Source organism: Nothobranchius furzeri, chromosome 11, assembly GCF_043380555.1.
Source record: "Nothobranchius furzeri strain GRZ-AD chromosome 11, NfurGRZ-RIMD1, whole genome shotgun sequence".
NCBI classification, from domain to species: domain Eukaryota; kingdom Metazoa; phylum Chordata; class Actinopteri; order Cyprinodontiformes; family Nothobranchiidae; genus Nothobranchius; species Nothobranchius furzeri.
In genome coordinates, this window is record NC_091751.1 from 58,854,993 (window position 1) to 58,872,028 (window position 17,036).

A 17,036-nucleotide genomic window follows, 5' to 3' on the forward strand; every position below is an offset into this window, starting at 1 on the left:
GTCAGTGTGTGTGACTAGAGCAAAAGTCTTTAAAGAGAAGGTCACTGGGGAGCAGCACTACCGGGATGTGAAGGGAATACGAAAAAGATCCGACTGTGGCAACGTCTGGGGAATAAAATAACAAATATATAAATCTTATGTGCCGCCTTTAAAGTATTAACCTGAAGCATCACATCCCTGTGTGGACCTCCATTCCAGATTCATTCAGAGGCCCCTGAACAAGCGCGGCCGGTTTCGGCGGCGTGAAACAAACCAATCAGAAGGCCTGACTGGCGGCGGACCCAGCCCGCCTGGAACTCCGTTTAACCGAAAACCAGCCGCCTCGAGAGGCGAGTGACTCAAACGTGGCAGTAGAAAAGACCGGACTGGTATTCAGTGTGGGACTGGGTTAACAGTAAGGACTCAGCGTGCACACACACATACACTCAAATGGGAACAGTCACATGACCTTAGAAAGGGGTTTAGTGTGTGAGTAGTGGTAGACACCTGAATGTGTGTGTGTGTTGCTCACAATCATGTGCTGGGATGTGTGTGTGTGTGTGTGTGTGTGTCAGTCCGGTTTGTGTTCCTCATCAGCCTACCTGGTCTGATATGTGAGAACTTAAAACAAAAAACAAACAAAAACAAATGTGCTCTGAAAAAGAGCAGCTCTATCAACTCCATTACCCACAATTCCTTTTGCAGCAGCTTCTTCAGACAGACAGCCGGGTTAGCTGTAATGCTGTTACACTTTTGAGAACTGATGGTGGAAAGAAGCACCGGCGACGGCGTTTCTCCTCCGTTTGATGAGACGCTGCCAACAACGGAACAGTCCAGACAAAGAAGGAGGCTAATGAAACGACCCGAGAGCTGAAAGCAGCAATAATAATAATATTAATAATAATAATAATAGCACTATCGGAAACATGTGAAGTCCTATTTTGAGGGATTGTGGAGAAGAGAAGAGTGGGCACACAGTTCACAGCCCACACGGGCCAACCGGAGAAAGGAACAGTCTTTGAAGAAGAGCCGAGCTCTGAGCGAGCAGCTGACGGGTTTCCCTGACTACACTATCAATCAGAGAGATTTAACTTAACACAAACACACCTGGTCCTCTCTGACGCGTCGTAAAAACACCTGGCCAAACAATAAACAACAAAGAGAATGATAACTCATCGTCAAAAGGAAAACAAAACCTAAAGAATAATAGTTTGGATATTTCTGTAGGAGGCGTGTAAACGTGCTGAGGGGAGGTCAGAGGGAGGAAATGTTCAAGGCTGGTCCGTTTGGGGCTTTACTTCAGTCACTTGTTCCCTTCTGAGGAGACACTGCTGCTACTGCCTCCTCCTCCACACCTCCTTCCTCTAGAGCTGGAGGATCAGCCTCTCCTCCAGTCTCTCCCCCTTTCTCAGCCAAGTCCCTTCCTTCACACTCCTCCTCTCCTGCAGATTTCATGCTGTCCTTCTTGTCCTCATCCTTGTCTCTCAGAGGATTCGGGGTGGAGGCGCTGTCCCCCATCGCTCCAGCCATGGCACTCTGCAGCTCAGCAAGGGTGGAGGCTGTGGCAAATCCTGGCAGGCTGAGTCCTCCGAGGCCTGGGGGGAGGAACATGGAGGGGTAGAGGAGGCCAGGGGCCATGGTGGAGAGGAGGAATGGGTTAAATGCCAGGGAGTTGGCGGACATGCCCGCTGCAGCCAGCAGGGAGGCGGTGTCCCCGTTGATGGACACCTCTGCTGACAGATCAGTAGCTGATATCTTAGAAGCAGCTGTGACATCACTGGCAGGTTTTTCCAGTTTCTCTGAACCTTCCTCCCCCTCCCTCTTCTTGGCCTTCTTCACTCCCTCCTCATTCCCCTCTCCCCCCTCGTCCTCCTCTCCCCCGTCGTCAAAGTCTTCTCCCTCTTCCTTGTCTTCCTCCTCCTCCTCTCTCTTTCTCTTTGTCCTCACCTCACCGTTACCTCCCTCTCCTCCTGCCATGCCGTTGGTGTTGACTGCAGCAGTGGAGACGGAGTTGGACGCTGTAGAGGCAGCAGCGGCCGCGGCCAGGTTACTGCCAAAGAGCCCTCCAAGGCTGAACATGTTGGGGAGGGCGGCAGCCATGTTAGGCAGGCCTCCCATACCAGGCAGCATAAGGGGCAGCATGGAGGCAGCCTGCTTGGGGTCAGCAGGAGGGAAGGCCATCAGACCAGCGGCCAACTGCAGAGACTGGAGGCTCTGGAGAGAAGACAAGTCCATCCCTCCAAACAGACTGTTCAGCAGCAGAGGATTGATGCCTCCTGCAGACAAAAGTTTCAACTCAGTTTCTCCTCAGCCTAAAAACAAACAGCTGACACATCTCCTGTCGGAGACACTTACCTGCAGTGGAAGCAGTTGTGGCCAGAGACGCCTGTGCAGCCTGGGCAGCGGCGGCTGCCTGAGCGGCTGCAGCTGCTTTTACGATCTCAGATTTAGGCCGCCGCCCCCGACGACGCACGCCCTCTTCTCTGACTACAGGACCTGTCAGAAGGCGGTCAAACATGGCTTCTGGGAGGAACCCCTATCAGGTGGAGAGATTAAGTGTCAACAGCTGGAACAGCTGGTGAATCCAGAGGAGGTGAAGTTTCTTTTTTACTTACAGACTGTTTGACTATGTCAGTCCAGTCAGGAGCAATGGAGAACTCTGGGTTCTCCAGTAACCACCTGGGAAGCTCCTTCATTGGAGGAGCCATGGCACCGCCCATCTGAACAGGGGGAAGATGGGATTAGTTTTATATGTAGAAGTAATCCTAACACACACCACAGATGTTAACGGGGCATTTACCTTTCGTCCATTTCGTCTGTTGACCACAGGCACCCTCTCCTCCCCAGTCAGGGTGTTTATGTCGATCTTGTTTGGGTTTCGACAGCGATGACGCTTTTGTTTGGGTTTGGAGAACTGAGAGAGCAGCAACTCCTCGCTCTTCTGTGGGGAGAAAAGTGGCGGGAACATGTTTAACCGCAGGCAAGTGTCAAAGAATCATCGGCTTAGCTTAAGATAAAGATCTATATAGTAGATGAGGGGGAGGCTTTACTGGTGTGTATCCAGGCATGTCCATGGTGTAGGTCGGGTGCTGCCTCAGCCACTCTCCCAGATCTTTGCTGGAAACAGCAGCCTCCTCCTCCTCCAGGCTGCCAGAGGTCAGAGACCTGGCGTTGGGGCTCTGCTCGGGGACACTGAGGGGTCTGTGGGAATGGGTGGCCTCATGAACCCCCTCTACACCAGAAACCTTTGTCCCATCAGCATCCTCCTGCAAATGTTTCCCATTGAGACGATTACTTTAGTGTCCCACTTAACAGCAGAGTGGATATGAGGAGTGCTACATACCCCTCCCGCTCTCTTGTTGGCCATAAACAGCAGCTCTAGGCCCTCCACATTTTTCCTACGGCCCCGCCTCCTCCTAATGATGGGCAGGTCAGCTTCCAGCGAGCCGTTAGCTCGGTGTGCAGAGGGCGGGACTTGCTGAAGCAAATCCATTTGGGCTTTGAGGGAGGGGGTCGTCACCAAGGCACTGGGGAAGCCCGTCAATGTGGGAGAAGCCTTGTGGTGATGGTGCACACCCTGATGGAGAAGCAACACCAGCTTCAGTAAATTCACCAAAACCATCAACACTTACCAGCTGGACTGAGGGGTTACTGGGGCACCTTAGTGAGGTCTATAGCCTGATTCTGAGATTCTGCAGCAGCATGGCTTTCTCTCAGCTGAGCCACCATCTCCATCAAGTTACGCCTCTTGGCCGCTCTCTCCGCCTCGATCTCAATCTTCTTCCGTCTCCTCCTCCTCTGCCGAGGCACCGTCAAACTCAGAGCCTCCTCCTGTAACAGCGGGTCAACAGTTACTCATCTGGCTGAGTGACTCAGACTAAGCGCCGATAACAAAGAACCCAAACACTCACACGAACCTGCAGTGACCGCGTTTTATCCTCACTCCCACTGTACGGCGTATGGAGACCAGCCATGGCCAGCTCGGCCAGGCTTCGCCTCTGCAGCGGGCTCTCGCTCATCATAGCTACAGCCGCCGTGGTGGCTGTGGACCCATGACCCGGTAAGATGTTGCTAGGGAAGTCAAAGATGTGGCGTCTGTTGACCGGCCACTTGCCCTTCAAGACTGCGTCGCAGATGTTATCCAACCTATTGATCATCACTCGGTCCTGAGAGGTGGAGAAAACGGTGGGAAAATTCACTTTATTCGGCACAATTCTCACATCTAACTGCAGAGCTCGGTATCTTCTAAAAAAATCAACTGAAATTGTAGAGGGGTTTCCATCAGTCCTTTCAGAAATTTGTAGTTTTATCCTTCACAGCTATAACTGCTTTAATTTAAAACAAAACACCAAAGACCACTGATGACGGACTGATGGTCTGACTCACTTTAGGCCAGAACGAGAAGCCGTAGGTTCGTTCCTGCAGAGCCTGGAGAGCAGATGTTTCAGTCAGGTCGTCAGCGCAGAAACCATCTCGGGTCTCGTCTCGAACTGATGTGCTCAGAGAAGCAATACTCTCCTCATCAAAGTTCTTCTGCTCTGTGCTCGCTAGACAGGAAGAACAAGTCACATTGCAACCCTTAAATAATAATAAAAAAAATTCGTCCAAATAGTTATCAAGGGATCCAGTCTCATTTTATTCTCTTCTTCTGGAGCTAACGCTCATTAAAACATTGACGAGTCACAAGGGGCAACACCAGAAATAGAACCGTAACAGAGTTGGGGTCAACGATTCAGGAGCACGTGACCAAAGGAATGAACAGCTACATCGTAAAGCAGTACGATATTAACCCATGGCTCTTTATCTCTCCTGCTAAATAAATTCAGAACTCAGATATAAAGCAGATACCTTCAGCCTGAGAGGATTTCTCCGATTTGTCGTCCTCATCCAGCCTCTCCTCCTCTTCCTCCTCTGGGCTCTTCAGTGTGTCTGCAGACTTTGGAGATTTAAGAGACTCTGGAGCTTCCCTCTCCTCTCCATCTTCCTCTGCAGTCTTGGGGCCCGGCTGTGCATCAGGAGAGGAGTCTGGGAGTCCTGGAGGCACGACTTCAGTGTCATTCTGGATGCTCAGACAATCTTTAGGACATGAGCTACTTTTCTCCACGGTCAACTCTTTATTTTGGTCACTGGTTAAATTCAAGCTCTTGTCTTCTTTACTCTGCTCCTCTGCTTCAGCTTCTACCTTTGGCAGGACTTCTGTTTTAATCTCCTTAATCGGTGATCCAACAGTCTTGTCCGTCACTTCTCCATCCCCTCCCTCGTTCTCTTTTACTTCAGTAAGGGTTTCAGTCTTGGTACTTGGAATGATGTTGGTGTCTTCTCCCGCTGTTTCCATCTTTACCTCCATTTGTAGTTTACCCTCCTCTGGCTTCACCTCCTTCACATCATCCTCTTCCTCTTCAGCTGCATCAACAGCCATTCTGGCAGCAGCTGCAGCACTTGCTAGCTCTGCAGGAGTGAGAAGTGGAGCAGAGGTGGTTTCTAAAGATGCCAACCCAACTCTGATGGGCTCTCCCATGGCTCCCATGCCAACGCTGGCCCCTCGCTGACTGGTGTGACGCTGGTGGGCCTCCAGAAAGCCCAACGTTGGGTCATTTAGGATATGGTAATCTGTACGGCTCACACCATGCTTGGAGGCCCCCAGGAGGAGGTCGCGATCATGGCGCCCACACTCCCACCACTCTGGGAGGTCTGGGGAGGGTTGACAGAGCTTGAGGCGCTCAGTCAACAGCGGGTGAGGAAGGACCTGCTCTCTGATGCGGCGGAGAAGTTCAATGCGGTAAAGCGTGCGAGAGGCACGCTCCTCTGTGATGGGGTCAATAATCAGAGTTGGGTCTGGAAGTTCTGAGAAAAAGCATTAAGACTTCAGTGAGACTAACAAATCAAAGTTATTTATTTTCCTGATTATCATCAAAAAGGAACTTCTGCTTTTAGGCCCCATGGAGCATCTAACCTGTTTCAGTCTTGACCTGCATCCTGCAGACCCGCTTACACATGGCGATGAAGGAGTAGTAATATTTCTCCAAACTCTCGTCAGTTTTTTTGTCCAGTCGGGCGAAAGCTCTGAACTGAGTCCAATCAAACCTCTGACGCTTGGTGTCAAAAACGACTCCAAAGGTGGAGATGACTCGATAGAAATCAGCCTCCTCCCGACGTGTCCATCTGAGAAAGGCAGCAGGTTTCATGATTGAATGTTGCATTAGTTTAAAAGTTCATTTTCAACACAGAACCAGTGAAACGAGCATTTATTAAATGTTAGCCTACCTTTGTCTCCTCTCTTTATAATACATGACTCCTTCAGACATCAGAGAACTGGCGGTCATCACCGGCGAAGCCTCTGGCATGAACTGACCACTCTTGGCAAAGTAGGCACCTCCTTTAGCCAAATATGGGCTTCCTTCTGTTATGAACATCCCTGAGCCATCTTGGATGAACGTTGCTCCACCTCCGGTTTCAGGAACCATGGCGATGGAAGGCAGGAACTCCCTACGTCGCCGGCGGCGACCATCGGGTCTGCTGAGTGCCTCCTGGCGGAGCTGCTCTCTGCGGTTGGAGCGTTGGTAAGCCGTGATTAGACGACGCAGCCGAGCTGTCAGGGCCGAGGCTGCTGGCCAATAGAGTCGCTCGTTTGAGCCAGAAGCTCCGCCCAATGTTGGTGCACTTAGACCATTTTCGCCTGATTTAACTACAGAAACAGGAGAAGATGCTTTATTAGTGTCATCTGGACCAGTTAATGATCATTCAATGGAGACGAGTTGTCCTTTGAATCAAAACACACCCGACCGTCCGACCTGTAAAGCATCTGATTCGTCTAAAAAGTGAGTTTAGGCATTTAACGAGTCTAAAGAGGAAACCATTTACGGCAACAGTTATTCACACTTAAATGATTCTCTTCCCTATATGTACTTGAACATCTTTCACTGTGTGTGTGTGTGTGTGTGTGTGTGTGAGCATACCTTCAGTCTCACCCTCCACAGCATCTTCTTTGTCATCCAGTGGAGAGTTGGTAAAGTCGTCCATGTCGTCCTTAAAAGGCATCCGCAGCGGTTTGTACTCTGGATCTTCATCCTCACTAAAGAATTTTAGGAATAAGAGGAAATAAAATAATTCCTCTGCAAAATTAATCCCAGTTTATTAGTTTGCTTTAAATTAAGCCGTTTCTGCAGAGCATCACATTCAGACAAAACCAAAAGGATGGTTTTTGGTGAGTGTGGCCTGCTGTCTCACCCTTCAACACCATCTGCCATCATGTCAGCGCCCCTCTGCTCAGCGGCGATCGCTTTGGCGTCTGGCATGCCCACTCTCTCCAGGAAACACAGGGCAGGATCAGCGCGCATGGAGTTGTACTTCTCATAGCCTGCAGAGACGAAGAATACAGACACCTTGACACGATGTTTGGAGGAGTAACCAGTGCAAATGTTTATAGAGTGCATTTAATAAATAAGGAAAAGGACCTCTGAGGTAGCACATCCATCAGAACAATAAATACAGTATCTGATTACAAAGATAACAGTTTTGGCCCGACTCTGTAGCAAATGCTACGTGACAAATATGATCTGAAACATGTTTACATAAAATAAGGCCTCCCATCTGTAGGGATTTATTTGTTTCAAACTCCTAGAAAGAAGGCTCCAAACAAGTTGTGCTTTCTGGCTGACTGGTAGAAAGACGAAAGCTAGAGTCAAACACATGCATATACAGCATCCATAATACATGAAGGAATAGACAAAAACAGCAGCAGAAGGGCAGACCCCAGGAGCCAGCTGCTGACAAGACAGTGTGTGTGTATGTGCGCTTCTGCACGTGCGTGTATGTGTGTGTGCCGATCTAAGTGAGCCTGCAGGTGCTTTTTTGTACCAGGGAAAGATGGGGGGAGGAAATGAAAGGAAAAAAGTAAAGTGTGTGTGTGTGTGTGTGTGTGTGTGTGAGAAAGAGAGCCACTGAGTGTGAGAAAAGCGTGCGTGCTTGTCCGTTAGGAGCATTCAGGCAGAACAGATTAGAATGTGCAGATCCTACTGAGACATGTCGGGAAGAAGAGGAAAATAAAAAATAAAAAAGGGAAGGAATGAGAAGAGAGCGCGGGTGAGGAGGAGAAGATAAAGGAAAGAAGAGGAGAGGGGTGGGATGGAGTAAAACAACCACTCCGCCTCTTTAACCTTTTGCCCATCCTTCATTCCACCCTTCTCTCCATTAGACTTCCATTAGGAAACACGTAACGCATCGCTCCTAACCGTCACTCCGTCTTACCGCTCCGCGCCTGCAGCCAAACGTTAATCATCAGGACCTTTATAGGCCATCACTCTTCTGTATGTGCGAGTCCAGCATTGTTTTGTGTGTCTGCACACAGCCCGGTGAGACAGTGTGTGCTAGTCCCCTGAAGGGCCTCCCTGGCGAATAAGGATTATGATTAAGAACGGGCAAGCCCTTTTGTATTGCTCTGTGTGCGCTTGTGTGTGTGCGCGCACCCTAATTGAATCATAGAAGGTGGCAATGATGGAAAAATTATGACAATTATGCCAAATTAATATGAATGAGGGTCCCTTTACAAAGCTAACTCACTTTAAACTCGTCTCTCTGCCTCTGGGACAGTCTGCACTCGTCGGTGGGTCACACAGATGACAGAAACGATTGTAATAATGAGCTGGTGGTTAACAGAGAATCAAGATTTTGCTATTTAAAGCCGAGGTTAACTTTGTTTATAAAATCAGCGCCTGTAACAGTGTGTGCTCGCAAATACACACAGCTAGTGGTGAAAACAGCCATCAATCACAACTCCCAACTGCACTCTAAGCCAGCCAGCTGCTACCGCCATCGCCATGGCAACACCAATCAACTGGTGGCAGTGCTAGTGGGTGGTGTGCGCTCGCCCAGTGTGATGCTTACTCTGCTGGAAGCCACTGGAGTGTCTGTGTGTGTGTGTGAAGGTGCTGACATTATCCAAGTGCGCAGTTGCGTGTGAGAGGTGTGTGTCTGTGTGTGTGTTACGGCTGCCACACAGTTAAGTGTGGCTGTGCGTGTGGAGGGTGTGTGTGTTTGTTACCGTGTTTGAAGACGCCAATGAGCAGGGACTTGTCAGCCTCACTGTCCCACCAGTCAGCTGGGACCTCAGCATGGAACGGCTGAGGAATCCAGACGTCCAACATGCTGAGCGGGAGGCAGACAGAGTCATGTTGTTAGACACAGAATTAGACTTTTCTGCTCATTCAGAGCAAAAACAGTTCAAAGTTGCGTGAGATCACAGTTATGGTTTGAAAAACCACATTTTAGTTCCATTTGTGATTGAATTTCACAGTTTGTCCCAGAGCTCTGTCTGCTGTGAAGGTCTGCATGCATTCAGCTCTGTTGCTCACTGCTATTAAGTTATTAACACAATCAGCTGAAGACACTTTCAGCATCATTTTTGGTCACGTAAAATTTGATATATTTGATAATACTGTTAAAATAAGCCATCATTTATAGACCATTTTGTGCTTTAGCATCTCACCACCATCTTCTAAACAGGTCAAGGGCGTCAATAGTAGAGCGAGTCCATTAAGTTACAGCATGCTCCTAGCAGGTGTTAACAGGGTTTTTCCTGAGTATGAGCCGACCCCATCATAACCCCAAACTGGGACAGTTGGGCTGTGAGCTAAGCTTGCTTTTTTTTTTAATTACAAGAGTCCAGTTAAAACCACACATCTGGTTTGATTGTTCATGTAATTAAACTGCTAATTGCTTTCCCGTGAAATTACTCGACTACTACATCCAGGAATCAGAACCTGAAACACATTATTGTGGAAAGGGAATGGTGTTTCCAGCTGGTTATGGAGCACTACGGTACGACACACAATAGGGGCAGAAAGGCGGAGGATGACAGGAGGAGAGAAGAAACCAGGGAAACAGTCCCTTATCTCTGCAAACAGCAGCATGCCTGGCCTTGGCAACACACACACACACACACGTGTGTGCCAAGACTGGCATACTAAATCCCCCTGGCATATGTTGGCACGATGGCACCCCGTATGCTCTTGTCTGGCATGCACTGACACACACACACACACACACACACACAACCTATCACAGTAGCCATTGAAAAGGGGAGGATAAAGGGTTAAGGAGTTGGGGGGGGGGGGGGGGGGGGGGCTTGAGTGCGCGTGCTCCACATTATGAATGCTTTCACATCTGGGTGGTGGGGTGAAAGGGGGATGGGAGGTGAGAGGCTAAAGGGAACTGCAGAGGAAGGCATGGACAGATAGCAAAGAAAGAGTAAAGTGAGCGAAAAAGGTTGAAGCAAAGGGGAAGTTGGCAAAGTGAGCAGCTCATCGAACCTTCGGGCCATCACCGCTGCGGTGTGACGCCTGCAGCCAATCAGCACTGAGAAATAGCTTGTTAAAAACTTTAATATGGGTCAAACTGATAAGAAGTCTTCTGCAGATAGAGTGTGTTGGGCCTGTCAGAATAGGAAGCTTCCTGCCAAAGGGGCCACTAGAACAGACTGAAATACACTTTAGTAATAATTCATCAGATGTTCACATAAACATCTGCTTCTTGGCTTCCAATCATTAGGCATCTAAGACACGAACGTTTCCACAGACTCTTTAGCTGGATTTCAGGAAATTTCCTCGGCTGCACAGGATTGATGTTTTTTTCCTTCAGTAAGAGTCAGGCAGGATAACATTAGTGACTTGAGAAAATGATACGTTAACGTCTTTGCAATAAGGGTCACAACCCCTTACAGCCTCTCTGGGCTTTAACTACTGGCAACTGGTTATAAACAAAATATTCAGAAAGGTCTGATTATTTGATACAACAGAGAGAGATCTGTGTGAGAATCTACTGACCTGGAGTCAGCTCCTTCCAGGATGCGCTCGGCCTGGTCGCCTATGACTTCCTGTCGCAGATAATACAGCATTCTCACTCTCAGCAGAACCCTGGAAAAGAAAACAAAACGTCAGTGCAACATTCTTAAAGCAGCGATATCAAGCATATAAACTTCACCAAGTAAATGCCATAATAAACTACTAAACACAGGACATTCAAGAAATTTGGGATGGCTGATTGTGTTGGTCACTAAAGAATGTCCTGTTATGTAAAAATGAAATTTGTTGCCATGCTGAGAAAACAGTAGAGTCTTTGATGTCCTGACACTGGAAATGCTGCGTTCAGTGAGATTTACTTCACTGTAAATGTTTGTCACCAGATTTGTCACCAGCAAGTAATGGTGTCTGGAGCAAAAAACAGAAGGGGGAAGGAGGGTAGGGTTGAGAGGAAGAGGTGAGTGGGAGGAGCAGGGGGGGGGGGGGGGGGAGAGGGGGAGAATTAAAAGGATGGAGTAGTGCTGGTGGGAGGGAGCAGAAAGTTTGGAGAGGCACTGAAGAGAGAGGGGGGAGGGTATGAAGACAGTGCTGTGCAACTCATTCAGAGAGAGAGTGTGTGTGTGTGTGCATCAATAGCATAACAAGTTGCAGTGTGTGTGTGTTTGTTGGCAGGCTGTGTGTGCTCATCCATCAATGTGCCAGGCCTGATTAGCCACACAACGCTGTGCTCCAGCCTAGCAGATGGCACCACATAATCACCCCCAAGTGTGTGTATGTGTGTGTCTGTGTTTGCATGCATCTTTCACCCACTTCCAACAGGTCTGCCTGCCTAGCACCTGGGCTGGCACACAGCCAAGCGTGTGCACACACTTCTTCAAAAGACGAGGAAAAAAAATATTGAAATTCAATCTGCAGGGCAAGGAGGAATATTTCTCCTGAAAACGGGACAGATCGCTGACCAGTCGTGTGTGTGAGTGAGATGGAGGACAGGAAGAGTGATGTGTGCTGCTTTTTTCTGTGTTTAGTTTAGCTGATTTAATCCAGTGCCTGGTGTTCTGGTTATTCAGCAGCCATTGTGCTTTTCAGGTGAACGTGGGGACCTGACCGAGCCCTACTTGTTACAGTGATGCTTCAGGTGCCTCTTGTAGCTGTCCTCCTGCAGTAAGTGGTCAGGATTGCAGCTGGCCAGCCAATCGGCTCGCGGAGTCTGTGGAACTGGAGACGTCAGCTTCCCCTTCTTGCCCTTTCTGCCCCTGGGAACAGGTGTGGAGAGACCTGACAGAAACACACCAAAGATGTTCAGGAAAATTTTAGTCCAGACTTTTACTGCAGTCACTGTTCACACGTGTTCTTCAGAGCATGGAAATGTTCTGCTTGTGATGAGAGAAGGGTGTGTGTGTGTGTGTGTGTGCGTGTGCAGGGAGCATCTGTCTTCAAGCACACAGGAGGTCTGACATGATGCATGAAGTATGGTGAGGAAATTGGTGGGTTTTCTTTAAGAACAGCAGATGAGGCCCCTTGTTGTGTTGATACTAAAACCACATTTGTCAGTAAGCAGTGAGTGGCGAACAACTCACAGATCAGCAGAACATAGATTTGACCTGTTAAAGATCTTTCTAAGGAGCCCAGTGCTAAATATTCATGAGGTTTGGTGAAAAAGCTGCAGACATTTATGTTTTTACACAGAGCCATCGCTGAACAACTCCAACCTGAGTGATTGGTGAGCGTCTTGGTGGTCCCGTCTTCAGTCGGGGTGATCAGGTCCCAGATGAAACTTTTGATGTTCTCGTCTCCACGGTAATGCAGCAGGCAGTAGGCCAGGAGAGCCCTGCAGATTTTCTCCACATCCGCCTCCTTTAGCGGGCGCTTGAAGCGACCATGAGCCAGGATGTCACTCCACCTGCCCCAACTACAGACGAGAAGAATTAAGACCAGCCCGTGTGCACGTGGGTGTGTAAACATCAGCTTATGTTAAATGCAACGTGACACGAAAACGATAGTCATCATGTTTTATGTTAATTATTCTTTTTACACAGGAACATTTCTGTTGGGTTTACACAACCTAGAGTTATTTTTCATTTTAAAAACTAGCCTGCTGCAGAAGGCTCATTGAATGACCTCAGTTTGAGAAACAGAGATTAGCCAATTACAAAGTATCTCAGCTCAATCCAAAAATTTATTGCTTTTGCTATTTAACAACCTTTCATGGCTGTTCCCGTCAGAAAGAAATGTGCTGGAATTCCCTGACCATTTTCCCTAACCCCAACTAATTTCCATTGCAAATAACTATAGAATTCTATGTAAATAACCGTGTAATGTTAAATTTAAGGTGGTTAAAGTTTAGCAAACAGCATTTACATGAACTGCTGTGAAATCCTTGAGCTGTTTTAAGGTAGCACCTGTGAGGTCAGGATTGGTCTGTTTCTTTAAACTGAGGTTGCTCAGACAGAAGTTTACATTTTAATTATTCATTAACTTCTACTCCTCCTTGAACCGTCACCTTATCGTGGTGGAGGAGTTTGAGTGCCCTAATGATCCTAGGAGCTATGTTGTCTGGGGCACTTAGTGCCCCTGGTAGGGTCTCCCATGACAAATTGGTCTTAGGTGAAGGGTGAGACAAAGAACGGTTCGAAGGATCTTTCATGGCGGTTAAAATGAAGAGTCGGAGTACCCGGCCCGGAGGGTTACCGGGGTCCCACCCTGGAGCCAGGCCTGGGGTTGGGGCCCGTGAGCGAGCGCCTGGTGGCCGGGCTTTCGCCCATGGGGCCCGGCCGGGCCCAGCCCGAACCGGATACATGGGCTCGTCCAACTGTGGACCCACCACCCGCAGGAGGAACATGAAGGGTCCGGTGCAATGCGAATCGGGTGGCAGACCAAGGCGGGAGCCTTGGCGGTCCAATCCCCGGACAAGAAAACTAGTTTTTGGGACATGGAACGTCACCTCGCTGGCGGGGAAGGAGCCGGAGCTTGTGGCAGAGGTTGAGCGGTACCGGCTAGATATAGTCGGACTCACCCCGACACATTGCATTGGCTCTGGAACCCGAGACCTGGAGAGGGGTTGGACACTCTACTTTGCTGGAGTTGCTCCGGGTGAGAGGCGGAGGGCTGGGGTTGGTTTTTTGTTAGCCCCGAGACTCTCTGCCTGTGTGTTGGGGTTTACCCCGGGGGACAAGAGGGTAGCTTCCTTGCGCCTTCGGGTCGGGGAACGGGTCCTGACTGTTGTTTGTGCTTATGGGCCAAATATCAGTTCAGAGTACCCACCCTTTTTGGAGTCCCTGGGACGAGTGCTAGATAGTGCTCCATCAGGGGACTCCATTGTCCTGCTGGGGGACTTCAATGCTCACGTGGGCAATGACAGCTTGACATGGAGGGGTGTGATTGGGAGGAACGGCCCACCTAATCTGAACTCGAGCGGTGTTTTGTTATTGGACTTCTGTGCAAGCCGCAGTTTGGCCATAACGAACACCATGTTCGAACATAAGGATGCCCACCGGTACACTTGGTACCAGGGCAGCCTAGGTCACAGGTCGATGATAGATTTTGTAGTCGTATCATCTGACCTGCGGCCGTATGTTTTGGACACCCGAGTGAAGAGAGGGGCGGAGCTGTCAACTGATCACCACCTGGTGATGAGTTGGATCAGATGGCAAGGGAACATGCCGCGTAGACCTGGCAGACCCAAACGCATAGTGAGGGTCTGCTGGGAACGCCTGGCAGAAGAACCTGTCAAGACGGTCTTCAACTCCCACCTCCGGCAGAGCTTTGACCACGTCCCGAGAGCAGTGGGGGACATTGAGTCAGAGTGGGCCTTGTTCCACTCTGCGATTGTCGAGGCGGCTGTTGCTAGCTGTGGTCGTAAGGTGGCCGGTGCCAGTCGTGGTGGCAACCCCCGTACCCGCTGGTGGACACCAGAGGTTCGGGGAGCCGTCAGGCTGAAGAAGGAGGCCTACAGGGCGTGGCTGGTCTGTGGGTCTCCGGAGGCAGCAGACAGGTACCGGATAGCCATGCGGGGTGCAGCAGTGGCAGTTGCCGAGGCAAAATCTCGGGCGTGGGAGGAGTTTGGTGAGGCCATGGAGAAAGACTATCGATCGGCTCCAAAGAGGTTCTGGCAAACTGTCCGGCGCCTCAGGAGAGGAAGGCAGCAACTCGCTCACACTGTTTACAGTGGGGATGGGGAGCTGCTGACGTCAACTGAGGCTATAGTCGGACGGTGGAAGGAATACTTTGAGGAGCTCCTCAATCCCACCAATGCGCATTCCGAGGAGGAACCAGAGCTGGGAGGCCTGGGGATGGACTGTCCGATCTCGGGGGCAGAAGTTGCTGAGGTAGTCAAACAACTACACAGCGGCGGAGCCCCGGGGGCGGATGAGGTTCGTCCTGGGTATCTCAAGGCTATGGATGTTGTAGGGCTGTCATGGTTGACACGTCTTTACAATATTGCGTGGTCATCAGGGGCAGTTCCTAGGGAGTGGCAGACCGGGGTGGTGGTCCCCATCTTTAAGAAGGGTGACCTGAGGGTGTGTTCCAACTATAGGGGGATCACACTCCTCAGCCTCCCTGGAAAGGTCTACGCCAAGGTACTGGAGAGGAGGGTCCGATCGATAGTTGAATCTCAGATAGAGGAGGAGCAAGGTGGTTTTCGTCCTGGCCGTGGAACTGTGGACCAGCTCTATACCCTTGCAAGGGTGATGGAGGGGGCATGGGAGTTTGCCCAACCAATCCACATGTGCTTTGTGGATTTGGAGAAGGCTTATGACCGTGTCCCCAGGGGCACCCTGTGGGGGACGCTCCAGGAGTATGGGGTGGGTGGCTTTCTGTTAAGGGCCATTCAGTCCCTTTACCAGAGGAGCGTGAGTTTGGTCCGCATAGCCGGTAGTAAGTCGGACCTGTTCCCAGTGAGGGTTGGACTCCGCCAGGGCTGCCCTTTGTCACCGGTTCTGTTCATCACTTTTATGGACAGAATTTCTAGACGCAGCCGTGGTGTGGAGTGTGTCGAGTTTGGTGGCAGGAGAATCTCGTCTCTGCTTTTTGCGGATGATGTGGTCCTCCTAGCTTCATCCAGCTCTGACCTTCAGCTCTTGCTGGGTAGGTTCGCGGCCGAATGTGAAGCGGCTGGGATGAGGATCAGCACCTCCAAATCTGAGACCATGGTTCTCGACCGGAAAAGGGTGGCTTGCCACCTCCGGGTCGGGGGAGAGGTCCTACCTCAAGTGGAGGAGTTTAAGTATCTCGGGGTCTTGTTCACGAGTGAGGGTAGGAGGGATCGGGAGATCGACAGGCGGATTGGTTCGGCGTCTGCAGTGATGCGGACGCTGAGCCGATCTGTCGTGGGGAAGAGGGAGCTGAGCCAGAAAGCCAGGCTCTCGATTTACCGGTCGATCTACGTCCCAATCCTCACCTATGGTCATGAGCTTTGGGTAATGACCGAAAGAACGAGATCGCGGATACAAGCGGCCGAAATGAGTTTCCTCCGTAGGGTGGCCGGGCTCAGCCTTAGAGATAGGGTGAGGAGCTCGGACATTCGGGAGGGACTCGGAGTAGAACCGCTGCTCCTCCGGATCGAAAGGAGCCAGTTGAGGTGGTTTGGGCATCTGGTCAGGATGCCTCCTGGACGCCTCCCCGGGGAGGTGTTTCGGGCATGTCCTGCCGGCAGAAGGCCCCCGGGTCGACCCAGGACACGTTGGAGAGGTTACATCTCCAATCTGGTCCGGGAACGCCTTGGGGTCCTGCCGGAGGAGCTGGTGGACAAGGCCGGGGAGAGGACGGCCTGGAGCTCCCTAATTGGGATGCTGCCCCCGCGACCCGGACCCGGATAAGCGGAGGAAGACGAAGACGAAGACATTAACTTCTAACTAAAAACACTTCAAAATCTGATTTAGACTTTCTCACCTATGCAAACATTTAGCATGCACACACAAAGTAGGGTGGCGTAAACGTTTCCTACATTTCTCACACAAATAAATTGTAAAGATGAGTATAAATAACAAAAAAGGCTAAATTCAATAAAATGTTAGTGAGAGTAGACGAGGGTGCAGGATGTCAGGTGCACAACCTGCAAAAATAAAAATAAACGTCTGACAGTTTCTAACTCTTTGATTCACTCTCATGGCAGCCATGACCTTCATCCATCAACAATATTTACACTTGTCCACATCACGTTGTCGTACAAAATTCAGCCCAGCACAGCAACGAATGCTGGGAACTCATTACACTCGGCTGTTTTAAAAACCAGTCTGCTGACTTAACTATTACTGCCATCTT

General features: G+C 50.1%; 1 protein-coding gene across 4 annotated transcripts in view; it reads right to left on the reverse strand.

Annotated features, from left to right (window-relative positions):
* Nucleotides 1-957: 957 nt before the first annotated feature.
* Nucleotides 958-17,036, reverse strand: part of chd7 (chromodomain helicase DNA binding protein 7) — a 113,325-nt gene continuing 97,246 nt past the window's right edge. For 3 of the 4 annotated variants that reach the window (XM_070541730.1, XM_015957267.3, XM_054738270.2), the window contains 18 exons: nt 12,485-12,684; nt 11,891-12,050; nt 10,800-10,889; nt 9,020-9,123; nt 7,207-7,336; nt 6,936-7,051; nt 6,244-6,664; nt 5,933-6,141; nt 4,828-5,823; nt 4,366-4,526; nt 3,891-4,145; nt 3,640-3,810; nt 3,323-3,556; nt 3,030-3,245; nt 2,780-2,920; nt 2,595-2,699; nt 2,335-2,515; nt 958-2,255 (listed from right to left, as the gene is read on the reverse strand). In XM_070541730.1, the coding sequence (XP_070397831.1) occupies nt 1,279-2,255; nt 2,335-2,515; nt 2,595-2,699; nt 2,780-2,920; nt 3,030-3,245; nt 3,323-3,556; nt 3,640-3,810; nt 3,891-4,145; nt 4,366-4,526; nt 4,828-5,823; nt 5,933-6,141; nt 6,244-6,664; nt 6,936-7,051; nt 7,207-7,336; nt 9,020-9,123; nt 10,800-10,889; nt 11,891-12,050; nt 12,485-12,684 (4,867 nt within the window). In that variant the 3' untranslated portion in view covers nt 958-1,278. The remainder of the gene's footprint in view (nt 2,256-2,334; nt 2,516-2,594; nt 2,700-2,779; nt 2,921-3,029; nt 3,246-3,322; nt 3,557-3,639; nt 3,811-3,890; nt 4,146-4,365; nt 4,527-4,827; nt 5,824-5,932; nt 6,142-6,243; nt 6,665-6,935; nt 7,052-7,206; nt 7,337-9,019; nt 9,124-10,799; nt 10,890-11,890; nt 12,051-12,484; nt 12,685-17,036) is intronic. The other variant, XM_070541731.1, reaches the window with a different exon arrangement.